The sequence below is a fragment of the Tamandua tetradactyla genome, chromosome 11, assembly GCF_023851605.1.
Source record: "Tamandua tetradactyla isolate mTamTet1 chromosome 11, mTamTet1.pri, whole genome shotgun sequence".
Classification (NCBI taxonomy): Eukaryota; Metazoa; Chordata; class Mammalia; order Pilosa; family Myrmecophagidae; genus Tamandua; species Tamandua tetradactyla.
Genome location: NC_135337.1, coordinates 15,582,533 through 15,605,754, shown reverse-complemented (window position 1 = coordinate 15,605,754; position 23,222 = coordinate 15,582,533). Strand labels below are relative to the sequence as shown.

The following is a 23,222-nucleotide window of genomic DNA, read 5'->3' as shown; positions in this document are numbered from 1 at the left end:
TTCCCTGCTTCTAAATAAATAATAAATAAATAAATAGACTGTACCAATCGGTTTTCAAAAATAATTGTTTTGGAATAGAGCCCAGGAAAGGAGAGTTCCATCATCCAGGGAGTAGATTAGATATTCAATATATTTGTGACAGAAGGAGCTTAAGAGCTATTATGGAAGCATGCCCTCTGGATTTTTAGGGAGGCTTCCCTCACCTCCAGAGACTCCTTCCTTCAAGTACGCTTCTCCTATAATACAGAATTCCAAACTCCTGTAATACATGACTCCAAATCCGAGTTGGATGACGGGCAACATGGCTGCTTTCAAAATTATGTTGTGAACTATTTTACATTGACCTTTGGCCATCGTATAATTTGGAAAAATAAACCTTTGGGAAATATTTTTGCTTATCAGTGTTCACTACCATCAGAGTCTGGGTAATTTGAGTGTACGAAAGGATAGAATAATGCTGGAAAGTTTATTGGGATGTGGGTTAGCCCAGGCACAATAGGCATTTGGAGATCAGACTTTAGACCTTAACAATATAAACAATAATAATAATTGATTGTATTTACTACGTGCTTTTTGTTTGTCAGGTACTGTGTTCAGACAAAATTTCAAATGTGTGTAAACTAGACTCAAATTAGCAGGGCCTTAAACAAATTAGTTTATTTTTCTCTCCTTGCAGTAGAAGGTAGGAGCTCCAGGGTTAGAATGGAGGCCTCTGCTCCACCCCTCAGCCTGGACCACCTCCTCCAGATTTCAATACAGGTTTTATGAGGGACCAGATCCCGCTGTCTCCATTTTCTGCCATAGTCCATGTGATCCAACATGGCACAACACAGTGTTTCTGTTCCAGGAAGCAGGACGAGAAATGGGTAAAGGATTTCAGGCTGTCCATTCTTCAGTGCAAAGACACCACTTCTGCTAGTTGCCCTTGTCAGAATAGAGTCACACAGCCACCCCTAGCTAGAGGAGTTGCTGGGAAATATAATCTTTACACTGGTGTTCTAGTCTATCAAAGCTGCCAGAATGCAACACACCAGAGATGGATTGGCTTTCAATAAAAGGGGATTTATTTAGTTAAAAATGTATAGTTCTTCAGAGGAAAGGCAGCTAACTTTCAACTGAGGTTCTTTCTTACACGGGAAGGCATAGGGTGATCTCTGCTGGCCTTCTCTCCAGGCCTCTGGGTTCCAGCAACTTTCCCTGGGGTGATTTCATTCTGCATCACCAAAGGCCTGGGCTGAGCTGTGAGTGCTGAGAAGAGGTATGCTGAGATGCTTGGGCTGTGTTGTGTTGAGCTCTCTCATTTAAGCTTCCAGCCAACTAAATCAAACATCATTCATTGCAGCAGGCATGCCTCCTAGCTGACTGCAGATGTAATCAGTGACAGATGAGCTTCATATGCCATTGGCTCATGTCCACAGCAATAGAACTAACTAGGCACCTTCACCTGGCTAAGTTAACACCTGAACCTAACTACCACAGCTGGTGACCATTTATCCAGCTAAAACTGTTCTGGTGTGAAATTAAAAAAAGAATAGAAGAATAGATAAATTAACAGTCTATGCTCCATTGTGTTATATCATTTAATGCTCTGTGAACCCAGAGCCCAAACTCTTATCCACTGATTTCTGTTGCAACTTTATTTTTTAAGTGTTTTTTATTGTGAACTATAACATACGTACAAAGAAAAGAAAGAAAAAGCAATAATTTTCAAAGTACACTTCAATAAGTAGTTATATAACAGATTTCAGAGTTTGTTATGGGCTACCTTTCCACTATTGCAGATTTTTCCTTCCAGCTGCTCCAAAACACTGGTGGTTAGAAGAAATATCAATATAGTGATTCAGCAGTCATACTCATATGTTAAATCCTATATTTTCTGTTATAACTCTTTCTTCTCCTTTGATCCTTCTCCCAATCTATAGGGCTCATTAGGCAATGCCCATTCTGACTTTTTCATCTTGAGGAGGAGTTTCAATACTAAAGGATAAGGGGATGTAATTAGTTCATAATCTTGGAAAGGCTGGTCCCTCTGGGTTTCAGAATTTTTCTGGCCTAGGAACCCTCTGGAAATAATAGATTCCAGGAAAGCAAACTTAGTGGATAAAACATTTATAAAGTCTCAATTAGAGCCTGTGCTGGTTTGAAAGGATGTATGTCCCCTAGAAAAGCCATGTTTTAATCTAAAACCCATTTTGTAAAGGTAGAATAATCCCTATTCAATACTGTATGTTTGAATCTGTAATTAGATCATCTCCCTGGAGATGTAACACAATCAAGAGTGGTTGTTAAGCTGGATTGGGGAAATGTGTCTCCACCCATTTGGGTGGGTCTTGATTAGTTTCTGAAGTCCTATAAAAGAGGAAACATTTTGGAGAAAAAGCGATTCAGAGAGAGCAGAGCAGAACGACATAGCCATGAGAAGCAGAGTCCACCAGCCAGTGATCTTTGGAGTTGAAAAAGGAAAACGCCTCCTGGGGAGCTTCATGATACAGGAAGCCTAGAGAGGAAGCTACCAGATGATGCCATGTTTACCACGTGCACTTCCAGATGAGAGAGAAACTCTGACTGTGTTCACCATGTGCCCTTCCACTTGAGAGAGAAACCCTGAACTTCACTGGCCTTCTTGAACTGAGTTATCTTTCCCTGGATGCCTTTGATTGGACATTTCTGTAGGCTTGTTTTAACTGGGACATTTTCTCAGCCTCAGAACTGTAAACTAGCAACTTATTAAATTCCCCTTTTTAAAAGACATTCCATTTCTGGTATATTGCATTCTGGCAGCTAGCAAACTAGAACAGAGCCCTAGGTGTTCTGAAGAGTTAACAGGAGTGATGTTGGTTGTTTTCTAACAAACCATGGCAATTAGCACTATCTTATTGAGTTTGGATAAGAGTAGCCTCCAGAATAGCCTCTTAACTCTATTTGATCTCTCTTCACTACTGATGCCTTATTTTATTACACTTCTGTTCCCCCTTTTGGTCTGGAAGACATTGCTGATCTCATGGTACCAGGGCCAGGCTCATTCCTGGGGAGCCTTGGTCCACATTGTCAGGGAGACTTTCACCTCTGAATGTCATGCCCCATGTATAGGGGTGGGGTGTGGGGTGATTTTTCTTTTAGAGTCGGGCTTAGAGACAGGCCACATCTGAACAACAAAAGAGATTTCTTGGAAGCAACCCTTAGGCCACATTATGGGTAGTCATAGCTTCACTACAGAAACAAATTTCATAAGGGCAAGTGTCAAAATCAAGGGCTTGACCTATTTTCTCAGGATTCCCCAATAGTTGAGAGGGTACCTGGGGTTTACCAGATAGGAAAGTTCAATAGTTCCATTTCTTTTTTTTTCTCCTTCAGGCCCTCAAAGGACTCTACCAAAACTTTTTTTATTATCAGCCCCCCATAGTCTGAGATGTATCCGGGCATTACATTAAGCTATACAGAATTATAAGGCCTCATTCCTGTTCTGGACTCCAGGAGTTTGGGTGATTTAAATGAGCTATCCAGATAGGTTGATATAAAATGTGTGTTACAGAAAATTTAGGTTCTAGACATAATAAACCTCTCTTCCTTTGGTCTCATATAGTAGGTGAAGGTCTATTATTATCTTTTACCCTGTATTCTGATATATCTTAGTCCCAGCCAGAATGGCTTCGTTTTTATCTCTAATTGAGGTCTGATTTCTTTTTAAGTTACTTTAACTATTATTGTATATAACCATGGTAACTTTTGGGGCTGCAGCACTCAATTTCTGGGTCTTAGGTATCAAAGAGTTATTCAAAGTTCCAGGAAAATACCAGTGATGCTCATTTAGATCAGTGTCTCAGAATCTGGAAATACACTTACAATTTCAGACTACATGTGACTGTTATAAGGGCTTATAATCCAGGCTTCAATTTTCTTATCATTAGTTTCTGAAAGAGGCTTTAGCATATTTGTTCTTTTGTTTCTGGCTTATTTTGCTCAACATATTGTCCCCAAGGTTTATTCAGTTTGCTATGTGCCTCTTGACATGCTTCCTTTTTGTAGCTGCACCATATCCCGTCATAGAAATGTATCATAGTTTGCCATTCTGCTTCTCAATCATTTTACCCTTCATTCTACTGGGCATCATGGATAATGTCCAAAATAAGCAAGCTATGCCTAACAGTATCCTCAACTTCATTGTACGATCTGCAGAACTCTCAATTTTAGACAATTCTTATTGGTACATAGAGACAAAAAACAACAAACACAGCCTCAGCAAATATCAAATCAAAACTACCCATTATCACTTGTCTCCCTCCCCCACCTCCATTAGTTGCCCCTGGTAGTGCTGTGGTACTGCTGATGGCTTCCCATTAACTATTGGCCATGGCATGTATTTTTAGTTTTCCCCCATACCCTTCTATTTTGGACCCTTTATCAAATATCAAACCTTTGAAATAGTTCATGCAAAGAACTTATTTATAATTATAGATTTAATCAGTGGGATACATGGTCCTTTACATCCCCTTTCAATCATATGCACCTTCAATATGGCAATGTTACTTATAACCCTACTAATTAATTACCATCACTTCTATCTGTTCACTTGTATTTAAGTCCAACCTCCCTTGGCAGCCTTTCCCCTGTCTCTTTTTGTGTACCTCTAGGTCTGCTATATTCTACAGTGGAACCTCTGAGATTACTTTTACCAGACTCATAGTAGCAAAATCATACAGTATCGTTCTTTTTGTCTGACTTACTTCACTCAGCCTTATGTCCTCAAGGTTCATCCATTTTGTCATATGCTTTGGGACCTCTTTTTATTTTACTGCTGCATAATATTCCATTGTATGCACATAATGCATTTGTTTAGCCACACTTCTGTTGCACATTGAATCTGTAGATCACTTTGGATAGAATTGACATCTCAATGACATTTGACCTTCCTATCCATGAGTATGGAATACCTTTCAACTTATGCAGATGATTTTAAATTTCTTTTAGCAAGGTTTTGTAGTTTTCTGTGTACAAGTTCTTGGCATCCTTGGTTAGACATATTCCTAAGGACCTGATTCTTTTGGTTGACTATTTGACTAGAACTTTTTCCTTAATTGTCTCCTCAGATAGGGCATTAATTGTGCGTAGAAACATTACTGATTTTTGTATATTAATCTTATATCCTGCCACTTTGCTGAATTTGTTTAATAGCTCAAGTAGCTTTATTGTAGATTTCTCAGGGTTTCTAAATATAGAATCATGTCATCTGCAAATAATGAAAGTTTTATTTCTTCATTTCCTGTTTGGTTGCATTTTGTTTCTTTCTCCTGTCTAATCACTCCAGCTAGGACTTCGGGTACCATGTTGAATAACAGCGGTGACAGTGGGCATCTTTTGTCTCATTCCCAATCTTAGGAGGAATGCTTTCAATTTTTCACCATTAAGTATGATGCTGGCTATGGGTTTTTCATATATCCCCTTTATGATATTGAAGAAGTTTCCTTCATTCCTACCTTTTGAAGTGTTCTTATCAAGAAATGATGCTGAATTTTGTCAAATGTTTTTTCAACATCAATCAATATGATCATGTGGTTTTTCCCTTTTGATTTGTTAATGTGCTGTATTATGTTGACTGATTTTCTTATGTTTAGCCTCCTTTCATTCCTGGTATAACCCCCACTTGGTCATGATGTATAATTCTTCTAATGTTGTCCTTGGATTCGATTTGCTAGCATTTTGTTAAGAATTTTTGCATCTATTCATTCAAGAGATTAGTCTGTAGTTTTCCTTTCTGGTAATAAAGTGATGCTAACTTCATAAAATAAGTTAGGTGGCATTCTTTTTTCCTTAATTTTTTGTAAGAGCTTGAGCAGGATTGGTGTTAGTTTTTTGGAATGTTTGATAAAATTCCTCTGTGAGGCTGTCTGGTCATGAACTTTTCTTGGTGGGAAAATTTTCAATGATTGATTGAATCTCTTCACCTGTGATTGATTTGTTGAGATCTTCTATTTCTTCTCAAGTCAGTATAGGTGATGTGTTTCCAGGAGTTGTCCATTTCATTTAAGTGTCTAGTTTGTTCATAATTGTTCATGGTAATTGTTCATAGTAATCTCATGATTTTTTAAAAAATTTCTTCAAGATCTGTGATAACAGCCTCTCTCTCATTTCTGCCTTTGTTTATTTGTATCCTCTCTTTTTTTCTTTGTCAGTCTAGCTAGGGGGTTGTCAATTTTATTGACTTTCTCAAAGAACCAACTTTTGGTTTTCTTGATTTTTTTCTATTGTTTTTTTTTTGTTGTTCTCCAATTCACCTACTTCTGCTTTAATCTTTGTTTATTTGTTTTCTTTTATTTGCTTTGTGGTTAGTTTGCTGATCTTTCTCTAATTTCTCTGGGTGAGAAGTTAAATCCTTGATTTTTGCTCATTCTTGTTTTTTCAAACAAGCATGTAGGGCAGTACATTTCCTTCTCAACATTGCCTTTGCCACATCCCATGAGTTCTGATATGTTGTATTCTAATTATCATTTGTCCCCAGATATTTACTGATTTCTCTAACAATTTCTTCTTTGACCCACTGATTATTTAAGAGTGTGTTGTTTAATCTCCATAATTTGTGAAAGATCTGGTTCTTTGCTGATTATTAATTTCCAGCTTCATTCCACTGTGGTCAAAGAAAGTGCTTTGGATAATTTTAATCTTTTAAAATGTATGAAGACCTGTTTTGTACCCCAGCATATGATCTATCCTGGAGAATTGTCCATGAGCACTAGAGAAGAATATATAACCTGGTGTTTTGGGGTGTAATGATCTATATATGCCTTTTAGGTCTAATTTGTTTATCACATTGTTTAGGTCCTCTATTTTCTCATTGAGTCTCTGTCTGGTTGTTCTATCTGTAGTGAAGAGTGGTGTATTGAAGTCTCCCACTACTATTGTAGAAACATCTATCACTTCTTTCAGTTTTGCCAATGTTTGCCTCACATACTTTGGAGCTCCTTGATTGGGAGCATAAACATTTATAATTGTTATTTCCTCTTGGTGACTTGTCCCTTTCATTAATATGTACTGTCCTTCTTTTTCTCTGATGACATCTATACATTTAAAGTCTATTTTATCTGATATTAGTATAGCTTCTCCTGTATTCTTTTAGTTACAGCTTATATAGAACATCTTTTTTCATCCTTTCACTTTTAATCTATTTGTGTCCTTGGGTCTAAGATGAATCTCTTGTGAACAGCGTACAGATAGATTATATTTTTTATCCATTCTGTCCAATCTGTGCCTTTTAAATAAGTTTAATCTGTTAATGTTCAAAGTTATTACTGTAAAAACAGTGGTGCTGGTTTGAAAGGAAGTATGCCCCCTAAGAAAAGCCATGTTTTAATATAAATCCCATTTCATAAAGGTAGAATAATCTCTATTCAATGCTGTGTGTTTGAAACTGTAATGAGATCATCTCCCTGAATGATGTGATTTAGTTAAGAATGGTTGTTAAACTGGATTAGGGGATGACATGTCTCCACCCAATTGAGTGGGTCTTGATTAGTTTCTGAAGTCCTATAAAAGAGGAAACATTTTGGAGAATGAGAGATTCAGAGAAAGCAATACTATGAAGCAGAGAGTCCACCAGCCAACAACCTTTGGAGATGAAGAAGGAAGATACCTCCTGGGGAGCTTCATGAAACCAGAAGCCAGGAGGGAAAGCTAGAAGATGACGCTGTATTTGCCACGTGCCCTTCCAGCTGAGAGAGAAGCCCTGACTGTGTTTACCATGTGCCTTCTCATTTGAGAGAGAAACCCTGAACTTCATCGGCCTTCTTGAACCAAGGTATTTTTCCCTGGATGCCTTAGACTGGACATTTCTATAAACTTGTTTTAATTGGGACATTTTCTCAGCCTCAGAATGGTAAACTAGCAACTCATTAAATTCCCCTTTTTAAAAGCCATTCTGTTTTTGGTATATTACATTCCAGCAGCTAGCAAACTAGAACAACAGTCTTTGAATCTACCATCATATCCTTTGTTTTTTGTTTGTTTGTTTTTCATATCCTTTATTTTTATTTGTCAGATCTATATATTTTTCCCTCTCTCTCTCTTTTTATCCTTTAAGTTACCCGTACCAGTACTCTTCAGTTCTGTGCCCTCCTCTGGACCTCCCTCTCCAATCTGTTTTTATCAGATGGCATGACTCCCTTTAGTATTTTTTGTAGGGCAGGTCTCTTGCTGATTAGTTCTCTCAGTCTTTATTTGTCTTTGAAGATTTTAATCTCTCCCTCAGTTTTGAAGGACAGTTTTGTTGGATAAAGAATTCTTGGCCGGAAGCCTTTCTCATTCAGGCTCTTAAGTAGATCATAATACTGTCTTCTTAACTCCACGGTGTTTGTTGAGGAGTCTGAACTCAGTCTTGTGTGTTTTCCTTTGTATAATAGTGCTTTTTTGTGCTGCTTTCAGGAGTTTGTGCTTCTCTTCAACATTTGACAGTTTGATCAGCTTGTGTCTTGGAGTAGAACTATTTGAATGTAGTGTACTTGGGGTTCATTGGGCTTCTTTGTTTTGCGTATTTATATCCTTTCTAAGGGTTAGGGAGTTTTCCCCAATTATATCATCAACTAACCTTCCCAGCCCTTTATTCTTCTCTTATCATTCTTGGACACCAATTATTCTTTCATTTGTTTGCCTTTTATTGTCCATCATTTCCCAGAAAAATCAGTCCAAGTTTTTCCATCTTTGCTGCCCTTTGTTCTTTTGTGTGCTGTAGTTCAACAGTTCTGTCTTCTAGCTCGCTTACTCTTTCTTCTGCTTCCTTGAATCTGCTATCATGTATCTCTTGTATACTTCTAATTTAGTCCACTGTACCTTTCTTCTCTGTAAGACTTGCCAGTTTTCTATTTAATCTTGCAAATTCTTCTTTATGCTCTTCTAGTGTCTTCCTGATATCCTTTATTTCCTTACAAATATCCTTGAGTAGCTGGTCCATATTCTGTGTCACCTCTGGTGTTTAGATGTGGTCTAAAAATGGCTGGGCCATTTCTTCCTGGATCTTCACATGCTTTGTGATTTTTTGTTGAGTTCGGGGCATTTCATTATCTTAATAATGCTATTTTGCAAGTTGATTTCCTTCACTCACCTAAAGTTTTGTATTTACTTGATTTTGTGTCTAAGGTTTCATTTTCTACTTAGTTTGTCCATAATTCTTTGCCGAACCAAAGCCCAGATGTCATGTAGGGGATACAATTGAGGGTCAATTGACTAGTCAGAGGTGCACACGTAGTTCAGTGCAAGAATGTCTGCCTGCCATGTGGAAGACCTGGGCTTGATTCTTAGTCCTCGCACCCTAAAAATAGATAAATAATAAAACAAATAAAATAGTATATAAAAACACACCTCAGGGGGTGCAATGGTGGCTCAGTAGCAGAATTCTCATCTGCCATGCCAGAGATCTGGGTTTGATTCCTGGTGCCTGCCCATGCAAAAAAAAAAAAATACCTCAGCAATTGTAGGCCCCAAATATGGAAAGAAACACCCCAAGATATGTTGTGAATAAACTCAGCCTGGTGCCCACAGAAGGGAAAAAAAAATAAAAATAATAATAAAAAATAAATAAAACTCTAAATATATAAAATATATAAATTAAAATGATAATAATTAGAAATATAGAAAAATATATTTAAAAAAAAAAAACCTAAGGAGATAAAGAGTCTGCCAGACTGCACTTATTGCTTATTCCCAGAAGGTGTCACTCCTGAGGCACCTGTTCCCCTCAGGCCCACCCCTCCCCAACTGCAGCTGCTGGGAAGATGATGTGTGCCAATAGAGTGGGGCTAGTCCCCGTGCACAGCAGGATGCAGGGAGCCTATTGCAGCACCCAAGGGAGCAGCTTATCTTCAGGGACTGGCACCTGGCAAGTCCCCCATTCACTGATGGGACAGCTACTCATGGTGCCTGGCATCTGCATGGTTGCTCCCAGTGTCCAGGGACACAGCTTTTCATGGTGGATGGCTGGGCATGCCTCTACACTCCGCATGGGTGCTGCTGGCTTCAAGACCACTCAGGGAGGTTTCTCCAGCCAGCAGCTGGGGCAGGCTGGAGCAATGGTCAGTTCCCTCAGATGCTCACTTCCTCGCATGCTACCAGTCACGTCAGTGGGAGTCACAGCTGATCAGACCCACCCTACTCTCCCCATCCTGACCTTCCTGCCTCTCTCCTCCCTATGAGATATTGAAGGCTCTCTGCTATCACTCACCCTCTGGGACTGCAGTCATGGTCATTTTTTCCCCATCCCTTATCTGGTCTATGGAGTAAGGTGAATCCAGTCTACCCTACTCCACCATCTTCCCAGAATATCTGTTTGCAACTTCATTTTTTAATGCTTTTTAACTGTACAATTCAGTGGTGTTTATTATATACACTAAATTGTGCAATAATCACTATTATGTAATTCCAGAACATTTTTACCACTCCAGAAGAAATACCATACACATTCAGTGTCATCCTCCATTCCCCTCTCTCCATTCCCCCAGAAAACACTATTCTACTTTCTTTCCTTATAGATTTCCTTATTCTGGACATTTAATATAAATGGAATTTGTTTCTATCTTCTTTCACTTTGCATCATGCTTTTAGAGTTCATTCATTTGTAGCTTATATCAGAACTTATTTCTATCAATGGCCGATTAATATTCCATAGTATAGAATACTACATTTTCACATCCATCAGTTGATGGACATTTGAGTGTTTCCACATTTAGGGTAGGATGAATAAATCCGCTCTTTGAACATTCATGTACAAATTTTTGCATGGGCATATACTAGGAGTTGAATTTCTGGCTCATATGGTAATTTTATGTTTAACTTTTTGAGGAACTACTAATCTGTTATCCAATGCTGCTGCACCATTTTACATTCCAAGTAGCAGTGTATGAGGATTCCAATTTTTCCACATCCTGTCAGCATTTGTTACTATCTTCTTTCTTATAGCTGTCCTAGTGGGTATGAAGTGCTATCTCATTGTGGTTTTGATTTGCATTTCCCTAATATCTGATGATACTGAGCATCTTTTCATGGACTTATTGGTTATGTATATATCTTCTTTTGAACTATCTATTATTGAGTTATTCGTATATTCTGAATATAAATGCCATTTTGAGCAGTAAGTATTAACAGTTTTAAAATAATTAATTTGTTTAGTTTTTATGTGAATATTTTAGTAGATTTGACAGACTTTACTAAACAAAATGATCAGCCTGATTTCTGAGTGCAGCTAAACCCTTAGTGCTAGTCAGTTTTAGGCCAGATATCTCCAAACAGGATACTGGTAAAAGGGAGGCTTACATGGGGATCCCTCTCCATGATCTTAATTTCCTTAATTTCATCAGGACTCTGACACAGTTGGGAGGTCAGCAGGTCATGCAGCACTTCTCAAACTCTGCTGTGCATGTAAATCACCCGGGGATCTTGTTAAAATGCAGGTTCAGATTCAGTAGATCTGAAATGGGCCTGAGATTTCTAACACAGCTTCAGGTAAAACTGGAACTGCTTGTGGACCATGCTTTGAGTAGCACATGACAGAATATAAATATTAACATTGTTATCTAGATCCAAGGGTCTAATTCTTACACGGACCAGTTGACTTTGTTCTGGCCTCGGAGTAATGTCTTAGAAAGAGCCTGACCTTTGGAATTGACTCTTGGCTACCACTTACCAACAATGTTTCATTAAGCAAGTTGATTCACTGCTCTCAGCCACACAGTCGACATTTGAAAATTAGGACTAATGGAACCTCCTTCTCAGAATTGTAATGAGATTGAGGTGAATCAGATACATAAAGCATCTATTATAGTTCCTGATACATAGGGGGCCTTGGTAAGTGTTGGTTTCTTTCCTCATCTCCCTCAATGGAGGAGGCTGTTTGTGGCTGTTTAATGTAAATGTGCCATCATCAGTGTAGACATCAGTAAATGTTAATACCCTACTTACCTTTATGGTTATGATTAAATTTAGAAAGCATTACCCTCTTTATGACCTGTAGCTGTTCTATGTAATGTTTCATCTTCTCTACTCAACAGGCTTATGTTTTGGAAATTAGGACTATATGTTGTCTTTCTTTTGAATCTCCATGGGGCCTTATACAGCACTCTCCATAGAAGATGTCATTAATTAATACTTATAGAATGGATCAGACTGCCCATCTCAGTAGCAGTAGTATCAGTGGTAATTACAGAAACAACAATAATTGAAACTAATATTTATTAAGAACTTTGTATCAGATGCTAAGGGCCTGTATGCAGTAAAGCCTTTAATCCTCCCAACCATTCTCTGACACACATCCATTGGTGAGCCCTCATTTCAGATGAGGCAGCTGAGTCTTCTCCATACTTAGAAAGATAGCATGCCGTCTGCTGCAGAAGGGACAGAGTTCTGGACGTAGGTGGTTCAGGGTCTGAATCCTTGTACGAGCTACAAGATTTGGGTTTCTTTACTCCCTCAACCTTCAGAGGTGTCATATGTAATTATTAGTTCCACTCTCAGGGGAGTTTTGTGAGCTTTGCATGAAATAATGTGTGAAATATGCAAACAGCATTTGGAAATATCAGTCACTGTTAGCTCTTTTCATCTGTTCATTTGTTATGTCACTCATCCTTGGCCTCACAGCCAGGAAGTGGCAATGGTGGGATTTGAACTCAGCCTGTAGAATTCCAGTATTACAATTTTTACATTACCTTGTTTCAAGCCTCCCATTTCAAATAATGAGGTTGCAACCAGAAATTCAGATGCTGATGTTAAAAGTGAAAGGTCGAAGGGTTGTAGAAACAGAAAATGTCTGTGGGAGGCATTTTATAATTTATCAGCTTTAAAAAAAAAAAGCTACTTGGGTGGTATAATGGTGGCAGAATTCTCATCTGCCATGCCAGAGACCCGGGTTTGATTCCCAGAGTCTGCCCATGCCAAAAAAAAAAAGGATACTTATAAAGCCCTAATATTTGTGCTAGCATGTTTCCAAAATCATTTTTCTAGTGCCAATCCAAGGCAGAAAGATGCAACCAGGGACTGATCCATGTTTTGTGATGCCTGCAAGTGAAACCATTTGGGGAACCCTCATTTAAAAATAAAACCTAATTAATATAAAAGTACAATAATATCTTATTTGTGCAAATTATACAAAAGTTTATGATCATCTGAACATGTAACCAGTGTTCTCCTGAGGTCCCTGCAAGGGCCCTAACGCATAAACTTCACTTGCTTTGTGGTGAATCCTCCTTTGGTGCAAAAGCAGCCAAAATCCTGCAAGGTAGAAAGCCTGGCTTCCCTCCCCGTTTCTTTACAAAGGGCAAGTTTCTGATTTCTTTGCCTTGGAAGTTCTATTTGAAAAATTAGTAACAGACTATACAGACCTCCAACTGACAGGAAATTTTGTTGTATAACACGCTTCCCAAAATAGATATATTAAGTTATAAAGAAAACCAAGCAGATTGTATGGGTTTTTCATACCTACTGGCAGGTGGCACAGTTGAAATGTTAGAGCCTTCTTATAAGCAAGATTAAATTGACTCATGGCAGCTGGTCTCTAAAATATAGGAAGTGAGGACCTGGCTGAAAGCAAGAGCATACCAGTGAGAGCATACCTGTGTTCCTTAAGTTTGCATCCCAGAATTGAGGCCACTCTTTTTTTAAAACCTGTCTTAGCAATGCCCTTGTTTGGCAATGTGTGCTGTTTGTCACACGACTAGATCTTCAAGGTACAGGCAAGTCAATTAGTTCTATCTGCTGTGTCCTGATGTGTTTTGCATGTGTACGCATAATCCGTGAAAAGGCTCACCTATCCAGAACACCAGATATTTGACGGCTAGCAAAGCCTTTTAGGTGTCCACTTGTACAGTTCCTCCCCTGCCGAATGTGACAGCAGACACGGGAGCTGGATGGCCATGGAAATGGATAATGAGTCTGTCAGAGACAAGCGGGATGTCACAGAAATCTGCCCTCCACCCATCACAAAGGATGGAGGTCAGACACCAGAAATTGAGAGCAATCTCCCAGCATTGTGAAATCCATTTTTACCATCGCAGGAAAAGCCACTGTGACAAGGACTTTAAATATAAAGGATTTTAGCGTCTGACTATAATAGGGGTGAGGAGAATAAACTGGGCTGTAGAAAATGGAAAGGAGCCATTTCCAATCACAGATCAGTGTTGTGGTGCCTCAGTATCCACTTTCACCCGTATGTCCTGGCACCTCAACCATGACAATGACTAAGGAAAGGCAGCCTGGTAACTACACTAGGACAGCACATTTACTGCTGGAGAAATCACAGCTTTAGCCACTGCCTAAGCAATAGTCCCCAAATTCCCAATGAACCAGGATGGATATCCTTGCATATGGCATTAAAGCTAAAAGATAACACATTCCTGAACAATTAGGCTACACCAAAGCTTTGTTTTTCCCCTAAGCTGTGTTCTTTTCCTGCCTCTTTCAGGTGTTGTGGTATGTGTGTGTGTGTGTTTTAGGATAGCTCTTATGTTAGGTTTTAGGCATCAGCCAAATCATCTAGAGTTTAAAGTTTAAATTAAATTAAATTGGCATGTACAGGAGCTCTCTGATTTTGTAGAGTTCCCTTTGTCCAATATGGCTTCGTTTTGAAAACCAGTTATGAGGACGTGGAGAGGTTTTCCGCACATATCATGGAATGTGTGACTCAGCGCAATGCATATTAATTTCCTTTCATTAGTCCTTTACCACGCTAGACATAGCAGAACGAGAACATGAGGTTCCTGTTGTCAGGAAGCTATTTGTTTATTATCCATTTGTTCATTCATCCAGTATTTTTTGAGCACTTATTATGTGCCAAGTACTTTGACTCATGCTGGGGATGTCACAATAAATAAGCCGACATGACTCCTGCCCCCCAGGAGCTTGCACTCTAGTGAGAGTGACATAAAAGTAAGCAATTAAAATAGAGACTGTGTTTCTAGGAGAGATGGTATGGGTTTTATTACACAAGTGGCCTTGCTTGGTGCTCATAGGAAAGGCATCCAGCCCAGTCCTGGCGGGTCAGAAAAGTGTTAAGATAGGGGATCAGCAGATGGCTTTAGAGTGTCAACTAGTAACCAGGTACTGAGATATCTACGTTAATGTCTGAAGGGTAAGAATTATCCAGATAAAAAAGACAGGGCTAGGAAAGTAGAATCTCCTAGAAATAATGAACAGCTTTTAAGAGTACCTGATGAGCAAAGTTTGGAGAACTAAGTGTAGAGCTGGGAGTTGATGCAGATAACCCTGGTGAAGGGACAGAAAATAGATCAAGGGACTACTAGACCGTGTTCCAGAGCTTAGACTCTATCCTGAGATTAACAAAAAATCGTTCAATGGTTTTAAGCCAGGAGTGACCCAAATACATTTGTATAAAAGGCTACTTTAACTTATGTGTTGAAATTAGACTGGAGAGGGGCATAACCAGAGACAGGAAGGTTTGTTTGGAAATATTGTAATAGACCAGGCCAAAGAAGATGACAATGATGGCCTCAACCAAAGAAACAGCAACGGCTAGAACTGTATGGGTCTAACAGATCCCAAAGAGGAATCCCAGGATTTAGTGAGAGACTGAATAAATGTCAGATTGGATGTGATAGGGAAGGCTGGGGAAGGAGTTATTCTTGGCCAACTGGGTAGAGGTAGGATCCAATTTACTGAGATAGTAAACACAGAAGGATGAAAAGTTGGAAGAGGGAAGACAAAGAATCCTGTTCTGGATGTATGGAGTTTGAGTTTGGTGTGTCCGTAGGACATCCATGTGGGCTTGTCTAGGAGGTAGTTTGATGAATAAATCTGAAGTCCAGAAGAGAGTCCATGAGGGAGACAGACATCCAGGACTTAGGCACATGGTGATCTGACATTCACCTGTGGTTTGGGGAAAGGGGATAGTTCTGTGGATCCCTGTAGGGTAAATGTATGAACTTCAGAGAATTTCTGGATTTTCTAAAATGTTTTCAAAATGTTTGAGTTCACAGTTTTTTGGGGGAGGGGGAATAATGCAGGCTTTCTTTGAAAGGTCTATATCTCAAAGGAATTTAAGGAGGACAGGGGGCACTGAAGGGACAATCTATCTAAGAGTCCTAGGAGAGTGGGTTGCAGACTGTGGGGAGCCAGAATCTAAAGAACAGCACATGAAGGGAACCCCCAGAAGGAGGAGATCCTGAAAATGAATGCAGGAGTCTGGGAGAGAGGGGGATTCATGGAAAGGGAGTGTTCCACGGGGTTAGATACCCCTGAGAAGTCAAATAAGGCAAGGAAAGCACCCACTAGGTATTCAACAAGGAACTCATGTGGAGGCTTGGCAAGAGAGTTTGCAGTCCGTTGGAAGGAATGCAAGAGTGCTAGATGGGACACTGGAGATGGCAAAGGTAGAAAATTTTAGAAGGCAGTGGAAACAATTAAGGAAGAGCTGGAGAAGTCCTGGGATGCAAGGATCCTTAAGAGGGGAGAGACTTGTGCATTTAGTACCAAAGCAAGAAAAAAAACAATCAAGCACAAAGAGCTTTAAGTAACAACCAAACCAAAGACACCAAAGCATTTAAGGAAATCAAAAGAAGAGCAAACAGGGGTCTACAGTGGCCAGGATAGTCTTCAGGGAAGGGTTTTGCATTGAGCTGAGTCTTGAATGATTAATGATCTTTTGGACAGGTGAAGACGGAAGCAATCTAGGGAAAATGGGATTAAACATGCTCTATTCTCCTTTCACTTCCTTTATTTTAATTCAAAGAATATTTTCTCAGATAATATCATGCCTTTAGAATGGAAATTGCCTGTATCTCACAGAGTGACTATAAGTATGAAAGTATCAACTGATACAAGATATGTAATCCAATTTACAATTACTACTTGCATACTTGGTCTTCAAACATAAAACCAGCAAATTCTTTGGGGTCACATTGTTCATTCCCTCATTGGGAATTTTTAACATCAGACAGTGTGCTAAATCAGAATAATCTGTTTTCTCCATCCCTTGGATTTCAAGCATCCTCTGTATAAACACACACACAAATAAAGGTGCTAATGTTGGAAAAAGAGAGATCCCTTAATAAGCAACTTAGCACAACTCCCTGCATAGAGGAGATCATTGTCCATAATTAAATACTGTCTATTTAACTTAACTGAATTATTTTTTCCACTTATCATGCATGCTTTTTAAAAGACTGTACAAATGTTAATTTTAAAAAGTTATTTAAAATAGTCATAGAGTTTACTACAGTTCGTAACTATACAGATGGCAGAGTATAGCTAGAAGTATTACAAACTATAGTAGACCCCTGAGGAAGCTGAGGCTGGAACTTAACCCAAGGGAAGTTTGTGTTGGTGACAGCTGCTTCAGGGGCTACACCTTGTAATTAGAAGAGTGCCTGGAAGGTCTTAAGAATAGTCTTAGCCTTCTCTTTGCTTTCTCAGCGTAATAATGGGTTGACTGGAGATAGGTGCTCGGGTCATAAGTACACAGAAGAGAAACTTGGCCATTGTTTAACAGACATTCTAAAAACAAAACATTCACTGTTGTTATAAGACTCTCATTTTCCTATATAAAAGTATTCTGTTGCTTTTCCCAATTTTTTATGACATCTGGCATAAAAAAAAAAACAATAGAAACACCACTATATTTCCTTATCTTTAGAAAACTTGGCTTTCTGTGTTTTATCCTAGTTCCTGAAGGGTCCAGACTCATTTTTAAAGAGAACAGAAAGTAACACTTCAGGTTCTGACTCTGACTGGTCTAGGTAGTTTGTCTGGCAGTCTGGGTGCCCAGGTCTCTTGCTGTATGGCCATATCTCTTCCCACATACATTATTCTGAATTCCAGTCATGGTCATTCTATGTACTTGGCTTTACCTTTTCAGGGGATGCAGTCCATGCTTAGTGTGGTACAATTTATAACCTGCTGCCTCAACAGATATCAAGTTGGCCTTTGCAATTTTGTAGTCAAAGATTTTGGAAATTGGGATGTATTTTTGTGGAAATTGCATATTCCATCGTCGCCTCTCATATATCACAGCCTTATCCACAGGCACTGAAGGCAAGGCTTTTGCTAGTGACCTCGAACCCCTGCCACATGTAGGTTCTTATTTTCCAGGAGTCTGAGCATCTTTTATCAGTCATCAGACCCTTTGCCAAGAGAACTTGTGATTACCTTCGTTGCCGTGAATGAGAAGTCTGAGAATTACTCTCACCTCTCTTCATGTGTGCTAGCGGCTTTAGTGGAAAAGCCCCTTCTGAACTGAGGAAATTTCATTTTAGAACTGGGAATGAGCTCACCCTGATTATAACCTCTTGGGTCAATAAAAGTATACCTAAGTAACAAATTGTTTTAACAGTTGTATTTCTGTTTAAGCAAATAAGAATTGCATTTACAGTATAAAACACAAAGCTAACATTGTTCTTTAAGCCCAGATGAAACCCAGATGGAATTGCCATAGATTTGATATTGTAGAGAAGCTTTTCACTAGTGGCAATATTTTGAAAGCTGTTGGGAAAACCTTGATTTCTGAGCGCAGCTGTTTTCTGCAGGCCTCAGGGCCCCACTTGAACCAAATGGTGGCAGGATTTCTCAAAAGGTGGTATAAGAGGGCAAAGACAGGTGGCTGCAGATTCCCCCAGGCACTCGTTGAAAAGCCCAACTCTGAGGGCAGGGTCTGGGAATCCACATTTTACCAACAGCCTCTATGAAGCTCTAAGGCAGTTCACTTCACCATTGAGAAGCTCAATCCCTGGGAGAAAGATCTGTGAAGTCTCAGAGGTCATTAAGACCGACCTGACTTACGATGAACTCTTTGTCTCCTCTCTGCTTAGGTGCAAGTGTAACCTCCACGCCACAGTGTGTGTATATGACAACAGCAAATTGACATGTGAATGTGAGCACAACACTACAGGTCCAGACTGTGGGAAATGCAAGAAGAATTATCAGGGCCGACCTTGGAGTCCAGGCTCGTATCTCCCCATCCCCAAAGGCACTGCAAATACCTGTGAGTAACTTCGCTCAGTTACACCCTATTTTGTGCACATTGAGCTGAGAATTCCTTTCAGTTTCACTCGCATCTGTGATTTTACTCCTCTTACCCGTTGCCCCATTCCTCTTCAAAACATAGCAAAAACTCTAGTCCCTATGTTACCACTTCTAAACACTTCGTAGCACTCTGATCATCTGCTCAGTTCAAGCTTTCAACATTGGCATTATATGTGTTGGGAAATCATTGAAACCACAGAAACAATTATTTCTAAGTGGATGTGACAGGAGGTGCTTTCTTCCTACTCAAAACTAATTTCCTATTCAAATAACAAAAGCCTTCGAAACTCCCAACTCTTGCTTCCTTTTAGCTGTAGACAACTTCCCCAAATTCTCCAAATGTTTATGATCTCATTTCCCTTGTCAGCTAACCCAAGAGATACTTTGTCCAGAAGATAGTTCCCTCTCCAATTTCAGCTAGGGCCTCGTGTTGTCGCATGAAATTATTGGCTTGATCCAAATGCCCGCAGTAGGATCCTGTCAGCAGAGGCCACCTTTGGACACAAAGCGTGGCTGCAGTATCACAGTAAGAAAAGGGACGTTTTTTGAGCATACGAAAAGAGCACAACCATTATCTGTGCTTGTAGGCCACAGAAATGCCTGAACACCCGCAGGAAAACAGGCCTAATGTGCTTAAGGAGAAAAGTGAATGCTTCCAGAATAAATTGCCCAGCACCACGGATGGTCAGTTTAGCCACACCACCTGCAGAAGTCCAAAATCGCCCTCTTTAAAAGTAAAGGAAGGACAAGACTGAGAATACACCATCCAGTGAGAAGTAACGGAAGCCGCAGAAAGGTTGGCGGTGGGGGGATGAGAACTTGAAAAACCACTGGCTCTGTGAGAGGCTGAGAATGTTATCAGGCACTTCAAAGCAGCAGCTGTGAGTAACCAGAAGCTAAAAACTAGTATCACAGAACCAGGACCTTATCAAATTAAATGTAAGAGTAATGGACTGAGTAACAAGCCATGAAGTGTAGGTGCATGAAATTATGATAAAATTTCAATGGGGCAGGAAAAAAATCCTTCAAAAGGTGTAAAAAATCCCTTTCTGCAAGGATATTCAGTTTCTTTCAGCGTTAGAGAAAACTGACAGTCTGGCTCCTAAAATTAATACATTAAAGCTCGGTTGAACAGGAATGTTGATTTTTCAAAGTGATCTTATTAATAGAGACTCTGTTGTTGAGGGTCATAGACTCATAAAGTCAGAAAGATCTCACAGGGTTTATTTGCTGTGATACTCTGTAGCTGACTCCCTAAGAATCCCTAGTGCCACGGTTATCAAATTTCATTTGAAGGTTTCCCAAGAAAAATGGCTCATATTTCATTTTCAGTGTTTGCTGCTACTTTGGTGTGGCAGGAGGGAAGACAGTGCACTTCACAAATACTAGCTGGCATTCTGGCACATCTTCCGGTTGGGTCAACTTGGCCAGGCCAGCAGAGAGGTAATGGCATAGGTTGCTGTTGAAGGCATCAGCTTCTCTTCTAACATAACTCTGTTCTTCTACTCATCACTGTGTTTTAAAGTATTTGTTTATTTCAAGGTATTTTCACTGGAAGACCTTGTCCTTTCCCATTGAATGGATTTCTTGTTATATTTTCCATGGAAATGATTTCATACCCCTAAACCTCTGCATATTCAAGATCATGGCCACAGGAATGCAACCCTTGAAGCTTCCTTGTAGATCCCTTGGTCCATTCATTCCTTAGTTTTGAGTGGACTTCTCTAGACTTTCTGACTTTTCCAAATCTCTGTTAAAATATGAAGGTGACAGAGCCAATGGTCAAGGAAGTTTGATTCACTGTTTCAGTCCTCAATATGGCAGGATCCAATGAAACTGTTTTAGAGATTATCTGCTATGGTCCAGTCTTGCAATGGAAAGGATGTGCAATGGAAAGAACCTTTCAACTAGATTGCTGACACATCAGATAGTGCTATAAAATATCCAGTTACAGAAGTAAGCAATTTAGAGGTACAATGCACAGGCTCTAGAGACAAATCTCAGTTCCTCCATTCACTAACTACATAATCTTGAAGAGGTTAATCTTTCTAAGAATCAGCGTCCCGTCTGTAACATGAGGATAATAAGAGGTCTTAGGTCTTGCCTATTTTTTTTTTTTTGCATGGGAAGGCACCGGAAATCAAACCTGGGTCTCGGTTGATAATTTTGTCGCTGAGCCACCATCACACCGCCCATTGTCTATTATTTTTGAGAAGGATTCTGAGAGGATTTAATTAGCTAATAATGCCTGTAAAGTATTTAGCATAACACCTGTCACACAAAAAAAGTGTTCAAAATCATTTTATTTTTAGGATTTTTAAATAAAGCAGGCTTTCCCACTGTTGGGCAGCTTTAATTGTTATAAAAGTTATTTCTTAACATTAATATTGAGTGTCTCTGAATTTCTGGCCATTTTTTTTTTCTATCTAAATAAAGACCTTTTTGACTCCAAGTTTCTTTTCTTCTCTAGGTTAAACATCATCAAGTCCATTTTTGATGTGATGAGGTTTCCATGTCCCTTACCTGGTCGCCTGCCCTGGAAGTCTTCCAATATATTATATTATTATATTATATTCCAGTATTTAAAGCCGACATTCTTACGATCTTATGATTCTCTTTCATATTGGCTTTTTCTTATCCACGTGCACACAACACACACACACACACACACACACACACACACACCATTCCAATCGGTGCACACCAAGTCAGCTATGCAATACAGACACTTAGGATATGCCATATCCTGAACAATAATGCAAAACCTAAAAAGTAAAAAAGGAATGGATGCAACCTCCAGCCCTTCATCATAAAACCTTCAGTAGCCTGGAAATGCTACCCATACTTGACAATCTCTGGACCTCATGCCATTACGTCAAGATAAGTTTTTAATGGGAAGGTCAGTTTCTGTGCAATCCCACCATTTTAAACAAGATAAGCAAGAGGCCTTCACTAAACTAGGGAATTAAAAAATCTCCCTTCAAAGACACCTGACCCTTCACTCATGAATGCCCTAAACTAAGGCCTTGCTGGGAGTCCTAACAGAGTTGAAGGTCCTGCATTCTGGAGCAAATCCAAGGCCACTTTTGAATGGCGTATGTAAAGGTAGGAAAGAAGTGCACAGAGCCCCACATTTCTAAAAGGTAGTGACAACTAGTCTGCAAAACATACCATATTTCCTTAAATTTCTCACTCAGATAAACTTGATAGAAGCAGGAGTAGTATCTCTTGTGATGAGGTTTTTATTCATTGTGTTTTTTTTCAAGACTCAGTATCTTTTCTGGGTCACTTAAAGCTGTAAACATGTATACTAAAATCTTCTCCTTAACTTTCTGTAACGTTTATGCTTTATTTGTAAGAAAACTTTCTACTTTTCCCTAATGATCTTCATTCTATTTTTATAGAATTCTATTTTAACCATGCTTTGAATTTCATTTCTGTCTTCCAAATTAACAGCAACTCTGCCCAACTTCACGCTTAATCAGAATTCACTTGATTCCCACTGCCCATCTCATGAATAAAGGCATAAAGTGATGTTTTTAAAACTCTGATCCCTGTAGAATAACACCTGTGTTATTTCTTCATATAGATGCCGAAAACATAACAGTCACCCTTTAGGAACTATAACTCTAGCAAAGATAGTATAATAACATCTATAAAAAAATTCCATGGTCAAAAAGTTTGGAAAAAGCTATACACTACACCAACTCTTACATATTCACATTATCTTACTTAAAACATTTGAAAAGTCTGATAGTAAAATATCTATTTTACCCAGAGTTTCCCAAACTTACATGTTTGGGAACACTTAATAACTTTTTATAACACTTTTTTGGGGACATACTGTTCTAAACAATTTCCTTCTACCTAGGTGATGAGAATATATATTATGGAGACAGAACGAAAGACCAGCTTGTTCAGCTGTATTCAATCTCTTTTTACTTTCTTCTTACTTTCATGATTCAATATTCTTCAAAGAAAGGAAATTAAATTGGGCTGACATTGACATTATTTGTTTGCTCCAAAATCTAACTTAAATTGTTATATAATATCTAGAGTACCTCTAAGTGATGGACAGTAATTTGATGATTATGCTATTATTTTCTCTGGCATTAAATTTTCATTGACCAATTTATATCTCCCCAGGTGTATAGATGTGTCTGTCATTAGGCCAGATAATTTCCTAAGTGCTTTATATACATTAATTCATTTCAAATTCA

At 39.0% G+C, this 23,222-nt stretch overlaps 1 protein-coding gene across 4 annotated transcripts in view; it reads left to right on the top strand.

Annotated features, from left to right (window-relative positions):
* Positions 1 to 23,222, top strand: part of NTNG1 (netrin G1) — a 377,262-nt gene that overhangs the window by 268,720 nt on the left and 85,320 nt on the right. For all 4 annotated transcript variants that reach the window (XM_077120075.1, XM_077120073.1, XM_077120077.1 and 1 more), the window contains exon 4: positions 18,789 to 18,961. In XM_077120075.1, coding sequence (XP_076976190.1) covers positions 18,789 to 18,961 — 173 coding nt within the window. The remainder of the gene's footprint in view (positions 1 to 18,788; positions 18,962 to 23,222) is intronic.